Genomic DNA, 15,132 nt, shown 5'->3' with positions numbered 1-15,132 from the left:
TGGCTGGACGGGAGGTCAATCGCTGGGCAGTTTTTCACCGGGACACCTGCTGCAGTTTCTGACAAGAATGGCCAAATTAGGTGGACCTTTGCACTGATCCTGTAAGGCCGTGGTGGCGAGCCTTTGGCACTCCAGATGTTATGGACTACAATTCCCATCAGCCCCTTCCAGCATGGCCCAATTGGCCATGCTGGAAGAGGCTTTGATGAAAGTGAATCCATAACATCTGGAGATATAAGGACCGCCCACCACTACTATAAAGCGATGCGCTGATTCTCAGGCAAGAAGCATTCCAGGATTGATCAGCTAGTATCTGAGACCAAGAGAACGAACGGTCATCTGGGAGTTCCCTGGTACTAACCTCATTTTTGCCCCGAATGCTGAAAATGGTCTTGGGTGAGCTTCTATCTCTGCCTCCATTTCCATCCGCAACATTCGAATAATAATCCAGGCCGAACACACTAGGTGGCTTTAAGGATTGCAGCAAGATAACAATGCTTAGAATACCAGTAGAACTTAATAAGCAGGAAGCATTAATCAGGGTTATTTAACAGTGGTAAATTAAGATGCTGTAGTCGCGCCCTCTTGCTTTGCTGTTTAATAACACTGGTGGACTATGAGGCTTGTAAGATGCCAAGATAAACCTTTGCTTATCAACCAGCACTTGATCAAACTGTGGTTAATAACCATGCCTGAAGACAGGTGGTCCAACCAACTGGGGATTGTTGGTTGGCACCAAGCCAGGATCTCAAAGAAGTTTGTAGTTCGTTTGCACTAAGTGGGGGTGCTACACGGGCATTCACAAACATTCACGGGCATTTTTGAGTAGCAGTGCCCCCTTCCTGCTAAAAGATGGAGCGGAGGCAAGAAGCATACAAATCAGGCCTTGTTGCATGGAATATGCTGCCGCAGGAAATGGCGATGGCCACTAACCTGGATAGCTCTAAAAGGGGCTTGGGTTGATCTCTGGCTACCAATCTTGATCCTCCTTGATGCGAGATTGCAAATGCCTTAGCAGACCAGGTGCTCGGGAGCAGCAGCAGCAGCAGAAGGCCCTTGCTTTCACATCCTACATGTGAGCTCCCAAAGGCATCTGGTGGGCCACTGCGAGTAGCAGAGTGCTGGACTAGATGGACTCTGGTCTGATCCAGCAGGCTCTTTCTTATGTTCATGCGTCTGTCAAACTAAACAGAGTTTTCTGCACAGCGTAACCAATCTAGAATTTACTGATGGAACGCGTGTTGTCTTAGTAGACATATTGTAGAGAATCAAATTCACAATTCCCATCAGGCAAAGAAGCCACAAGACTTGTCGAAGGCTTTCACGGCCGGAATCACTGGGGTGCTGTGTGGTTTCCAGGCTGTATGGCCGTCTTCTAGCAGCATTCTCTCCCTGACGTTTCGCTTGCATCTGTGGCTGGCATCTTCAGAGGATCTGATGGTAGGAATGGAAAGCGAGTATATATACTGTGAGGTCAAAAGGTGAGGCCATCTGAATAGAGTAGCCTGGCACTGAGTCACAGAGAAGTTTGTAGCATGGGAGTAACAATGTAGATAGCAAGGTCAATAGGTGAATGGATCTGAATAGAAGTATCCTGGTCTTTGTTCCCTTTGATTGCTATAGTCTATAGTTGTCCTGTGTTTGTGTGGAGCTGATTAGATTTTGACCTCACAGTATATATACTCCACTTGCTTTCCATTCCTACCATCAGATCCTCTGAAGATGCCAGCCACAGATGCAGGGCTGAGAACTATCAGGAAACAATACTGCTAGAACAACAGCCATACAACCGGAAACCACATAGCTCCTGCTGGCTAAACCTAAGAACTGTTTTATTCCCAGTTCACCAACATAAACACACATATCATATAGCTATGGTATACCTTTTTATTTACAAGTGTACCTCAGACTGTGTGAACCCACTGCTGTTGGTTTACCTGAGCCATCCAGAGAAGGGCTAAATTAAACGTAGTCCAGTCTTGGGCTCATAGTTGTAATGAAACTATCTCGATTTCTGAAGAAGCCAGCCGGTTTGCCAGAACATGGGAACAAGTTCTATGGGGCCCAGTGTTCAGAAGATGGACCGTGGCTCTTGAGCTGCTGTGTGTGGCAACTGTGCACCTGGAATTAATGAAAACGCATCACAAAAGAGCTTGTTGGGATTCTCTTAGTAGGCAGGCCTGCAAAACCATGAATAGTTCCCCGGGGGAAACGGGGGATACTCTCATGTGTTTGCGATTCCCGTCCTCACACTGTCCCCTGCCTTCCCTTCCCTTGCATGCCACCCCTCCCTCCCCTCCCTCTGCTAGGGTGGGTGGGCCATGTCCAGATGCTGGCCCCCTCCCTCCCCTCCCTTGCATGCCACTCCTCACTCCCCTCCCTGAGTCTGGGTAGTGCCTCATAGCAGAAGTGGGGCACAGGGAGCCTAGTGAGGGGTGACACAGGGAAAAGAGTCCCCGCCAGGGGTGTAACGAGGCAAACTGAAGCCCTGGGCAAAACCTGAGTTGGATGCCCCCCCCCCCCCAATGGGCGGCCATCCCACCACGACCAAAAAAATCTTTTTGCACCAGGTCATTGGTGCCTGCAGGGGGTGCATTTTTAGACATATTGCCACCAAAATTTCAGCATATCACCAGGACACTGTCTTTATGCTACCCCCCAAAGTTTGGTGCAGTTGGGTTCAGTGGGGACAAAGTTATGGACCCTCAAATGTGTAGCCCCCATCTCCTATTAACTCCCATTGGAAACAATGGGGGATGGGGGCACCCCCTTTGGGAGTCCATAACTTTAAACTCCCTGAACCAAACTTGGGGGGTTGCATAAGGACAGTCTCCTGATGATACACTGAAATTATGGTGCCGCTAGCCCAGGGGTAGGGAACCTGTGGCTCGAGAGCCGCATGCGGTTCTTCTGCCCTTGCACTGCGGCTCCACGAGCTGAGCCGCCGGCCCCATCCTTGCCCGCCCTGCAGGCAGCAGGGTGGGCGCACCTACTGCCTGCGGTCGGCTGGGCCGCGCTGCGGGCTTCCCCTCTCGCCCGCCCCGTTCGAGCGGGACGGGCGCTTTCCCGGCGGCCAGCAAGGCCGAGCCACTGGCCCCATCCTTGCCCACTCTGCAGGCAGCAGGACGGACGCATCCATGCGCTTCTCAGACTGAGCGGAGTAAAAGGTTAAAAAAAACCCAATATATATAGTGTTATCTTTATTTTAAATGTCAAAAAAAAAAATTGGCCCCAAAGCTCCCAAGTGTTTTCTTTTCCGGTGGAAAAGCAGCGTCCAAATGGCGTGCAGGTGTTGGGTTCCCCTACCCTAAGCCCTAGCCTAAAAACTGCGCCCCCTGCAGGCCAAAAACGGAAAACCACAAAAAATACCCCAAAACGAACCCTGCATTTTTGGTGCCCCCCACAAGGTGATGCCCTGGGCAGCTGCCCACCTTGCCCAATGGGCATTACGCCCCTGGTTCCCGTTACTGTTGCCAAAGACTGAAAGAAATCTGACGAGCTGGCAAGCCTGCACAGGCGCAGTCAGTCCCCATCATGGAGCTGCCCTAAGCCACCCTTCTCTTCATTCTCTGCTGTTGTCCATGGTCGAAGGCTGCTGCACCCGGTCCTAATTTACTGCATAGGAGCTGGCACCACACGGGCTCCTGAAACAGATGTGATGCAGGAAGTCCTATAATCAGATCTTGGGTGTCTGCTGGTGTTGGCTCGATACTTTCAGACCGTCCTGAGGCTGTTTGTGTATCTGATCTTTTTCATTGGAGCAAGCAAGCTGTTCTTGTCTCTCTAAATCTCCCCCAATCTACTAAACAGTGTGGTGTTTGTGTAGGGAGGTGGGGGAAGATAGGCTTCTATAAAAGACTGAACACTCTTCCCCCTGGCACGGCTGCTCCAATAGAAATGGAAGCCCACCCTCTCCACATGGTCTGAGGCGGGGGGGGGGGTTGGGGGGGGAAACATGACGGTCTATCAGTCCTAGATCTTCTGCATCCCATTGGGTTTTGCCCCGAGTAACTGGGCTGTGACAGCTTCCTCTCTGCCTTTTAACGGAAGAACGTCCAATAAAGCATCCTTAATGAGTGGTCTGGTTTAGAATATTGGATCTGGTTCTACTTATTATGGAATTATCGCAACTCAGACACATGGAGCTGTTTACTGTCTGTGTGATGGGGAGTGAGAATGGCACTCTGGTGCTCTTCAGTCTGCTCCCGTTCCTTGTGGTGCCTGTGCGGCCTAGGCACGTGCGCAGCCAGATGCGTCCAAGTTCAACTGTTTAACTTCTAAATATGAGGGGGAAGGAATTTCCTTGGCGTGTGTGCATACTGGAAATGTCAAAGCCGTCGCTTTCCTCCTTCACCCCCAAGGTCAAAAGGGGGTTCAGACATCGGGCCATCTATTCAAAACCATGCAGTCTGATGACCCAGCGCTTGCCAAAGATTCTTGGCCTAGCCCAGGGGTCTGCAACCTGCGGCTCTCCAGATGTTCGTGGACTACAATTCCCATCAGCCCCTGCCAGCATGGCCAATTGGATCTGGCCATGCTGGCAGGGCTGATGGGAATTGTAGTCCATGAACATTGTAGTCCATAAACATTGAATTGTAGTCCATGAACATGGCCAATTGGCCATGCTGGCAGGGGCTGATGGGAATTGTAGTCCATGAACATCTGGAGAGCCGCAGGTTGCAGACCCCTGGCTTAGCCATTTGTGAGAGGAATGGTAGAATGCCCCCAAGGTCTCTCAGACTTCTTGCCCAGGGCCTCCTAAATCATGGACTAGACAGGAAGCTGCCAACGGGGGCTGTTTTCAATAAATGGGGACAGCTGGAGCCTGTTCCCACTCATCCATTTCTTCTGCCAAAAAAAAGTAGTTTTACTGTTGTTGTTTTCCCCTGAGGCTTAGCTGCTCTCTCGGGCTGTTGACGGGTGTCTGTGTTTTCCCTCAGAAAGAGAGACGGATCCTGCAGAACCGCCGGCTGGATCTAGATGCTTGCAAAGCCAGGTTGAAGAAAGCAAAGGCTGCCGAAGCCAAAGCAGCGGTAATTTTTATTTTTTTGCACCCATATCCCCCCCCCCTTCCTGCCACCCACCTGGCCTCGACCCACGTGCATGTGACCCTCTTCGATTATGTGTGTGCTCTGACTTTCTCCCTCTCTCTCTTGTGGACCGTAGTCTGTTCGTACTGCATGCCGGGCATCTGGTGAGCGGGCAGGATGACTGTCAGTCTGTCTGTCTCTCCCCGAGCCCCCAGCAGGGGGGAAGTGTCGTCCTTGGCAAGAGTGGGGAAATGGACCGTAGACAGAGCTAGATGCAGAGTTCTTTCAACGCAATCCTGTTGCTCTTGAGTTATTAGAACAGATGCTCCTCTTTGGGTGGGGGGGGAGACACTAAATAAGTCACTTCTCCCAGCCGGGTTTCGGGCGAAGTCGTGTCCACAGAATTAGTTCTCTCTGACGAGGTAAAATAAAAGGGTGAAATTCAACCTATGGGGAGTTCTGGCTTAATGTCAGAATCCCCAAAACACACACAAACTCTTGTTGAAGAACAGTAGTTTTAATGGTGTGGGATCTTCCCTGGCTAAAGCCAGAACTGAGAAATACCTGCGCAAAGTCCACTAGTTAAAACAACTGGCAGCCCCCCCCGCCCCCCCACAGCCTGGGAAAGCCTGGGAAAAGTGCGCCTAAAAGTAAGTGTTAGGAAGATAACATAAGATGGGCAAGCAGTGACCTTGAACACCACCTGGTACTGCTCCACATTCTATAGCAACAGTGAAAAGACAGTTAGAAATGCATTTAACCCATTCCATCCTCTCCCCACCCCCCACCCCCCCGGGGAATTGAAACAGCAGCATAAGCAATCCCCAAATACAGGCCTCCTGACATCCTGGGTGTCCCAGATCAAGCTGTTGGGAGCTGCTTCATGATGGTGTAACCCCCTTGATGGAGTGGCCAGCTGGAGATGTTTGGGTGGCTATGCTGTAGAATGCAAAAAGTAGCTCTTGTTTCCTGCAATTAAAGGGTTATCAAATGCTTCATCCTATTATCATATTTTTTTTCTCTCCCATGGGGGATGCTGCGTGGACTAGGATTGTTACTCTTTCCCCCAAACAGCTTCTTCCCACACAGCTGTATCCTAACCCCCCCCCCACCCCAATAAAGTAAGTGGGAGAAAGTAGCTGGTTCATGGTCATGACAGAGTAGGGAGTTCAAGGGTGGGGTGCAGCTGCGAGGGAGGGGGCGTGGCCCGGCAATGGGCAACCCCCACGACACTCCCAAGTGGCGTGCAGAGCTCCAGCCTCCCCACACACACCCCTCGCGACACCTCTGCTCCCTCCGTTCATCTGCGACACAATTCAGATGCTTCCAGCTCAGAGATAAAAAGACCTTATAGACCAGTGATGGCGAACCTTTTTGAGACCGAGTGCCCAAATTGCAACCCAAACCCCACTTATTTATCACAAAGTGCCAACCCAGCAATTTAACCTGAATGCTGAGGTTTTAGTTTAGAAAAAAACGTTTGGCTCCTCCTTTTTCCGTCCCACCCGCTCGAGCAGGGGCTAGCCTGCCCTAGCCTCCAGCAAGTCCCACGCGCACCGCTCTGTGCCTCTCTAGCATCTCTGCCTCCTCTGCACCCCCCCTCCCCAGTCAGCAGCCACCCGGAGCACAGGCACCAGGCCCGCTAGCTGAGTCCTCCCTGCTCACCCATGATTATACACATGTTTTACTCAGTGACCCAGGTCAGTCTAGATGTGTGTGTGGGTGTGATTTTCCACCCCCCACTGTGTGCGCGTGCCCACAGAGAGGGCTCCAAGTGCCACCTCTGGCACCCGTGCCATAGGTTCGCCATCACTGTTATAGACTCAAAATGAAGACTGGCCCTGCTTGCCGCCAAAGCTTCCAGAGTCTGTTGGAAAGAAGAAGGGCCAACTCAGTTGCTTAAAGATGAGGGCCTCTTGTGTAATTAACTGTGCCCCCTCCCCCAAGGGGAGTTGCCATCTCTTTTTCATCCATTATTGCCCTAGAAAAAAGCTTCTGAGGGTTAAAACTTTCTGAGGGTTCTGAGGAGCAGCAGTGGCGCAGTGGTTAAGAGCAGGTGTGCTCTAATCTGGAGGAACCGGGTTTGATTCCCCGCTCTGCCTCTTGAGCTGTGGAGGCTTATCTGGGGAATTCAGATTAGTCTGTGCACTCCCACACACGCCAGCTGGGTGACCTTGGGCTAGTCACAGCTTCTCGGAGCTCTCTCAGCCCCACCTACCTCACAGGGTGTTGGTTGTGAGGGGGGAAGGGCAAGGAGATTGTCAGCCCCTTTGCGTCTCCTGCAGGAGAGAAAGGGGGGATATAAATCCAAACTCTTCTTCTTCATCATCTGGAGCTCTCACACCGTTGCTTATGGGTGGCAAAATAAAGGCCCAAGTCGCGGTGGGGGAAAGGTGGTTTCAGATACTCAGCATTCCAAGTCACACTCTGCACCAGTCGCTTGATGTGGTCCTTATAAATACCATTTAAATGCCACAATGTGTGAAGAGGCCTGAAGGAGCAACAGCTTGATAAGAAAGGGGTTCGGTGACCAGAGGGCGCGGTCCCTTTTCTCTGGCCTCTTCAGGCCTTCTATGGTTGCCGCAGCACCTTACAAAACGCGTCTCGCGTGTTCAAACCATCCCCCACCAGTCTGGAATTTCCATTCCGACCATCCAGTCCTCTCAACAGTCTGGAATTTCCATTCCGACCATCCAGTCCTCTCTCAGACCAACCAAAACTAACTGGAACGGTGGGATGTGTGGGGGATGCTGATACTCTGCAGGGGCTCAGCCGGCTGTCAGTGGCACGGGAGGTGGCTGGCATCCCCTCGTGACCCCGTGGCACTGCCAGCCAGGCCCAAGTGTCGCCATAGGGCTTGGTTTGAGCCTGGCTGGCGGCAGAGCCAACCACAGAGGTGAGTGTCTTTTGCTCGGGGCGACAAAATGCCTCAAACTGGCCCCGGCCTGCGGCTCTCCCAGCCCCAGTCTCTTTCCTGCCCGTTCCAGAATTGCAGCCTCGGTTCAATGAGGATCGATGCCGGCATTGAAGGATCGGCTTTCCCCTCTTGGATTCATTTGTTGCATCCCCACCCCCACCCCCTTTCTCTCTCTAACCTTGTGATCTTTCACGGGGCTGCTGTTTTGTCCACTAACCTTTGTTTTGTTCTGTCTTTTTTGTTCGTTTTGCTCAGTGTGAGGGAGAAGTGAGTATTACCCGTGTTCTTAGTGCTGTGATTTTTTTTTAAAACCTTTGAAATGCTTGTAATGTGCTGCTTCCATTCCGAAATTTATTTTGTTTGAAAAAAACCCAACAGCTCTCTCGTTTGATCCGCAGGGCCCTTTTCCCGGCGCGTTCATGTTCACATGCAAATGGGGGAGGGGGGTCATTGCCGAAGATGGCCACAGCAGGCTGACTGCACGTCTTGGGCGTGTGGGGCTGTTTCCATCTCTCGCAAGGGGAGCGTCAGGGGCGGTGTTTGGGTGAGCGGCTGGCAAGCAGCGGGGCCGTGTGTATGGCCAGGCGGGGAGCCCGCACGACGCGTGGGCTGCCAGAATTCAGCTTCACGAATTGCAGCTTTCTTTTTGTTACAATGGCAAAGATCATACGTTTGACAAAAACGCCCAAGTGGAATCTCACAAAGACCACTGGGTAGCTTTTCTAGCGGTAAAAGGGCGGAGCCTTGATCTGGGTCTCGGGAGTCGGTGCTGGGCCTTCTCGTGCCAGCAGAAGCGGAATAAGTGGGGCAAATTACGGAGCACGTTTGCAAAGCTGGAGGCCGGTGTTTGGTTTTGTTCGACGGCAGTGTGCCCGCAGCCCTGGTCGCAAAGGATTTTCCGAGCTTCCTTTCACGGTTGAGATGGTCGATCTCCAACTCTAAGGCAGAACGATGGATTTGGGGATCAAGGCTCGGTCCTTTATGAAAGAGGAGGTGTACAATGCTGCTTACTGAAGTGCTTACAATGCTCCCCAACACCACCTGGGACTCCACCTTCCTTTTCCCCTGGTCTGTGCATTGTAGTGTTAAAAGAAACAGCCTTCACTACCTGACTCTGATCACTGCTTGCAGTTTCCAGCGCGGGAGTGTCCAGCCTCTTCTGCAGAAGAGACAAGCAACTCTCGTGCCTTTTACTGATGTGTGTTGGCGATTTGCGAGCTGCGTGCTTGAGGGCGTGTCAGCCGAGCATCGTTGCAGCCTTTCAGATAAAGGGGAGGGATGCTACTCGTGGGCATCTCAGTCAGTACTGAAGTCCCAGACAGTGGTAACGCTGGTATAAGTGTGCAACCCTAAGTTGCTAATCAAGCTGGTGACAGCATACCATGAGGTGGGGCATCTGGCAGGGCCCACTGGTGCCCACTCGTTTGCTAGCTCTCCACCACCCATCTCTCTGCCTGGCATCCCTGGATACCTGGGACTGGTGCAGGCATCAATGGCACTTGAGGGTTCCTAACCTGGGTAGCTTTAAAAGGGGCTTGGACAGATTTATGGAGGAGTCGATCTCTGGCTACCAATCTTGATCCTCCTTGATCTGAGATTGCAAAGGCCTTAGCAGACCAGGTGCTCGGGAGCAACAGCAGCAGCAGAAGGCCATTGCTTTCACATCCTGCAGGTGAGCTCCCAAAGGCACCTGGTGGGCCACTGCAAGTAGCAGAGTGCTGGACTAGATGGACTCTGGTCTGATCCAGCAGGCTTGTTCTTATGTTCTTATGTTCTTAGCTTTAAAGGGGGCTTGGACAGATTTCTGGAGGAGGAGTCGATCTCTGGCTACCAATCTTGATCCTCCTTGATCTGAGATTGCAAAGGCCTTAGCAGACCAGGTGCTCGGGAGCAACAGCAGCAGCAGAAGGCCCTTGCTTTCACATCCTGCATGTGAGCTCCCAAAGGCACCTGGTGGGCCACTGCAAGTAGCAGAGTGCTGGACTAGATGGACTCTGGTCTGATCCAGCAGGCTTGTTCTTATGTTCTTAGCTTTAAAGGGGGCTTGGACAGATTTCTGGAGGAGGAGTCGATCTCTGGCTACCAATCTTGATCCTCCTTGATCTGAGATTGCAAAGGCCTTAGCAGACCAGGTGCTCGGGAGCAGCAGCAGCAGCAGAAGGCCATTGCTTTCACGTCCTGCACGTGAGCTCCCAAAGGCACCTGGTGGGCCACTGCAAGTAGCAGAGTGCTGGACTAGATGGACTCTGGTCTGATCCAGCAGGCTCTTTCTTAAGTTCCTACTCCAGGGGAGTCTCAAGTATCAGTACAGCCTCCTGCTGGAAGAAAACTTTCTTCGCTTACCACTCAGTGCTAACTGAACTGATACCCTGAGGTTAATAAGCCCCTTTTCCATAAAACTATCTGATGTGGGGGTTTTTTTCCTTAACAGTTTTATATCTAACAGACTTGGTTGCGTATGGGTTCTGTTTAGAAGTCCAAACTGTTGGAGAATATAGATCCCAAAATCTCGGTGTTCATTTTCTTATAAAAAGTTTTTGGCTTTGGGTAAATAGGCTTCACAATATGTGAGCAAACGAGTGGTTTCCTGTAAATGGGGGTTAACCTCCCAGGTTTTGCCGGTGAAATCAACCAGGACAGTTGCTTGACTCTTTCAGTCCCCTCCCTTAAGGTTACTGTGTTGATGCAGAATTTGGGCTGCTTTGGCTCAGGATTCTGTTTTAATTGAAACTTGTTTCAGAGGGTAGCCGGGTTTGGTCGGCAGGAGAACAGCTGGATTCATGTCCAGTAGCACCTTAGAGACCAACAAGGTTTTTGGAATCTGACAATGAGAACATTGGCTCTCAAAATCTTATATCCCCAAAATATTATTTGTCTCTAAGGTGCTACAGGTTTGAATCTAGCTTTTGTGGCCTGAGGATTGCATTCTTCTTCCCGTCTTGGCCTCATTCATCTGTTTCTAATGTAGGAGCGGGTTCAACCTTTGGGGTGCATTTCCAATTGAAAATGCTGGGGGGAAGAATTAGGACTAATAAAAGGAAACACTTCTTCACGTAACGCGTGATTGGTGTTTGGAATCTGCTGCCACAGGAGGTGGTGATGGCCACTAACCTGGATAGCTTTAAAAAGGGCTTGGACAGATTTATGGAGGAGAAGTCGATTTATGGCTACCAATCTTGATCCTCCTTGATCTGAGATTGCAAATGCCTTAGCAGAGCAGGTGCTCAGGAGCAGCAGCAGCAGAAGGCCCTTGCTTTCACATCCTGCACGTGAGCTCCCAAAGGCACCTGGTGGGCCACTGCGAGTAGCAGAGTGCTGGACAAGATGGACTCTGGTCTGAGCTTGTTCTTATGTTCTTATGACTTGTTCTCTGGGCTTGTTCTTATGTTCTTATGACTATGATTCCCATCAGCTCTATTGACCATGCTGGCAGGGGCTGATGGGAATTGTAGTTCATGGACATCTGGGATGCCAGAGTTGGACACCCCTGGTTTAAGGCAGGGGCTGATGGGAATCATAGTCTATGAACATCTGGGGCGCCAGAGTTGGACCCCCCTGGTTTAATGCACCCCTGATTTAATGTGGATCAAGTTGTATGGTGGAAAATAGACCCAAGTTTCAGAGTGGGGTCAGACCTGGAAGAAGTCATGATGTGATGCAATAGATCACTATGTAGCCAGAAGTTCTTGGGGACTGGTCAGTTGCTGTCACTAATGTGTAAGAGCAAATAGCTGTATTGATTGCACTGGGGCACTAGATATATTCCAAGAAGCCTACACAAGACAGGGGCCGGGATTCTCTTGTACTTAAGGTGATGCTTTCGTAGGGCAAATGGAACACCCAGAGGGGGTAAAAGTAGACAATTGCTACCTGCCGCACTTGAAATGCCCAAGACAGAGGAATCCCCCACAGTCAACCCACCGTACCCCAAAGATTTTGCAGTGTGTCTTGCAGTATGTCTGCAGCAGTCCGCTTTGCTCGAAATAGGTCGCATTTGCAGAAATGAGGAATCCAATAAGGAATGGAAGAAAGTCAAAGAGCAGTAGGAGTTATCTTTCCACATCAGGTGCCAAAACCAATAGAAGAGGCACGCTGGGGCAGTCTGGCCCTTTAACTGACAGGCAACTCCCGTGTGGGCTTCAGCCATGCAGGGCTACTGGTGACTCGCAGTGGGCACGCATGCGCCTCCTGTCGTCATCGCTTCAGCCAGGATCTGAGCCCCCTAGCCCAGATCCCCCCCCCCCAGAAGAGCTCCCCTTAGGCTGAATCCATCCCTTTGTCCTTGCAGTTCAGTACTGCCTGTTACGATTGTCAGCGACTCTTAAACGCCCCGATCTCTCTGGGAATACCTGTGGATAGATTAATTGTAGCCCGGTACCTTTATCTCCTGGTTGAGGCCCGGTGGCGAAGAGCAATCACCTTAGCTAGGTGTAATGCCCTGCCTTCTTCCTTTAGCTTTGGACGCCACCTTGGAATCCCACATAAAGAAAGGAAATGCCCGTGTGGCATGGGTTCTGTGGAAACAGTATCTCATATGCTGTTGGATTGTCCTTTTTATGAGATAGGTAGGAAGAAACGCATAATCCCCTTCCTGCATGGAAGTGAAGCCATTACAGATAAACAGAAGGTTATAGATCTTTTAAACAGCCACAACCACGAGCTGTTGGAAGCGGTGGCTAAATTGTGTTATTTTAACTCGTCAGAAGTTGTAAAGGCTGTTATGATCTTGCAATGTTAATCTTAAACTATTTATATGCCATTAAAGGTATTCGAAATCGACTCTTAAACGTCTTGGGCAAACGAAGGCCTTTTTATAGCACCTGCTACTTGAGATCCTTTACCTGGGGAGGGCCAGAATCAAACCTGCGATTTCCCAGATGTGAAGCAAATTGGCTCCTACTGAATCGCAGGTCCTTCATTAAGGTCCCCTTTAGCCGTCTGGAGGGCCTTCAAGGAACAAGCTTGACCTTGGGGGAAGAAGGCAGGAATCAGAAACTGGGCCCCGCTGGCAGGGCTCGTGATGTCATCTTCTTTGATGAAGACTAGCAGGGCAGGGCAGGATGAAGAGAGCAGCAGTGTAGTGGTTACGAGCAGGTGTACTCGAATCTAGAGGAACCGGGTTTGATTCCCCACTCTGCCACCTGAGCTGTGGAGGCTTCTCTGGGGAATTCAGATTAGCCTGTGCACTCCAGCACACGCCAGCTGGGTGACCTTGGGCTAGTCACAGTTCTTTGGAGCTCTCTCAGCTCCACTTACCTCACAGGGTGTTTGTTGTGAGGGAGGAAGGGAAAGGAGTTTGTAAGCCCCTTTGAGTCTCCTACAGGAGAGAAAGGGGGGGGGGATATAAATCCAACTCTTCTCCTCCTTCCTTTCTTTCTTAGTGTCTGGATGGGAGATCCTCTTGGAACACCATCTAAACCACCTTGGGATCCGCGATGAAGGAAATGGATGGCCCAGGCTTGTCAGATTTTGGAAATAAGCAGGGTCGAGTGGGTAGCCCAGCGTTGCTACACGGAGGCAGGCAAACCGCCTCTGCTCCTCTCTTGCGTTGAAAACCCTACGGCCGTGGTGGTGAACCTTTGGCACTCCAGATGTTATGGACTACAATTCCCATCAGCCCCTGCCAATTGGCCACGCTGGCAGGGGCTGATGGGAATTGTAGTCCATAACATCTGGAGAGCCACAGGTTGCAGACCCCTGCCTCTTACGAACAGGTTCGTTTGCCTGCAAACCACCTGGCCAACCAAGCCGAGTCGTCTTCAGCCACACAGACCAGGAGACTTCCAACTGGGTCTGGATCCTGCTGATCCGCGCTGTCCCCACGATGTCCGGCCAGGACCAGTCCGTGTGTTCGGCACGCATGCGCAGCTTCCCGTTTTCCCCACAGCCAGTTGATGGAGTGAGCTTTCTGGGGGCTGTTTCCCAAGAACTGTGATCCCAGAACCAGTGATCGGTCATCTGGGAGCTCTTGGCCTAACAGTGCTCGGCTGAAGCCTTTCAGATCCAGACAGCTCCTTTGGGGGGATGCTCATGTCTTGCCAAGTTGTACATGTTTTGCAAGTTTCTCTCTGTTCTTTTATTTTGTTTTTTCGAAACTTCCAGCGCTCACCTAGCGCTGGGACATCTGGGAAGGGCCTCCTCTGCCTGTGTTCATGTCTGTCCACCGTGTCCTTTGTTTCTTGCTGTTCGCGTGCAGCCCAGTCCCGCGAATTCTCGCTCAGAAGTTAGTCCCTAGATTGAAAAACCTTCCCTTTTTCTCCTGCTCTTCCTCCAAGCAGTTGAGGGTGGTTGAGGGTGGTACACTCCCTCCCTGCTACCAATTCTGGTAGGTTGCACTGTGTGAGGGAGATACAAGGGGATTCCAGAAAGCTTCATCCTTATGGAGGGACTTGAACGCAGATCTTCCTCTTTAGTCTGGGCATTATACGGCCCGCGGGCCACATCCGGCCCGCTGGATGACCCTGACTGGCCCCCCTGACTTGCTGGGGAGTTTAGTGCTTGAGCTCCCATGAAGCCGGGTTGCCTTGGCTGCCGGGTTTCATGGGCTTTCAAAAGCACCTCTCAAAAGTGCCTCGTGGCCCCTTGTTGGGAGGCTGGCGCTTTAAAGCTCAAGAAGCCGGCAGCCAAGGCAACCGCTTCAGGGCTTCAAAAAGCACCAGTCGATGAAAAAGTAGGTCAAGGGGACTGCCCCCCCCCACCTGTTTGATTGTCACAGGACAACCATGGTAGGTTAAGCTCGTGATTCTTTGTTAAATAGTGTTGAAGTGCAGAACTGTTGCCACTGATTCCAAGTTGATTCAGGCACCTTGTCTGTCAATTTATCAGCCCCATTGTGCAGAATTGAGTTCAGCCTGGGCCCGGCCCCGCCAATAAGGTTCTGTTTCTTATGGCCCTATTGGAAAAAAAAATAATTGCCCACCCCTGGTCTACTGTATGAGACTCAATCCATCCCCTACCCCTTTCCAGGTTTGGGGGCGGGGGGAGGGAGATGAATTTGCTATCTTGTTCCTGGTAGCAAAGATTTGGATCCCCCTTGGCACCCAAACAGCTGTGCCTAGACGTATCCTTCTCTCTCCGCACATACAAATGTGACAGTTTGGCCGCAGAAAAGCGTTTATCACATCCTGGACGGAATCCCTTTGGCTTAGACTGCAGGGGTGGCCAACCGATGGTCCTCCAGAAGTT

General features: G+C 51.3%; 1 protein-coding gene across 1 annotated transcript in view; it reads left to right on the top strand.

Moving 5' to 3' along the window:
• SH3GLB2 (SH3 domain containing GRB2 like, endophilin B2) overlaps window positions 1–15,132 on the top strand; it is a 98,178-nt gene that overhangs the window by 56,466 nt on the left and 26,580 nt on the right. Inside the window, exons 5-8 of the mRNA XM_048512177.1 lie at window positions 4,941–5,033; window positions 8,203–8,218; window positions 13,662–13,846; window positions 14,050–14,170. Of these exons, the coding sequence (XP_048368134.1) occupies window positions 4,941–5,033; window positions 8,203–8,218; window positions 13,662–13,846; window positions 14,050–14,170 (415 nt within the window). The remainder of the gene's footprint in view (window positions 1–4,940; window positions 5,034–8,202; window positions 8,219–13,661; window positions 13,847–14,049; window positions 14,171–15,132) is intronic.

The sequence above is a fragment of the Sphaerodactylus townsendi genome, linkage group LG12 (genome assembly GCF_021028975.2).
Source record: "Sphaerodactylus townsendi isolate TG3544 linkage group LG12, MPM_Stown_v2.3, whole genome shotgun sequence".
Classification (NCBI taxonomy): Eukaryota; Metazoa; Chordata; class Lepidosauria; order Squamata; family Sphaerodactylidae; genus Sphaerodactylus; species Sphaerodactylus townsendi.
This window is presented reverse-complemented; position numbering and strand designations above follow the sequence as displayed.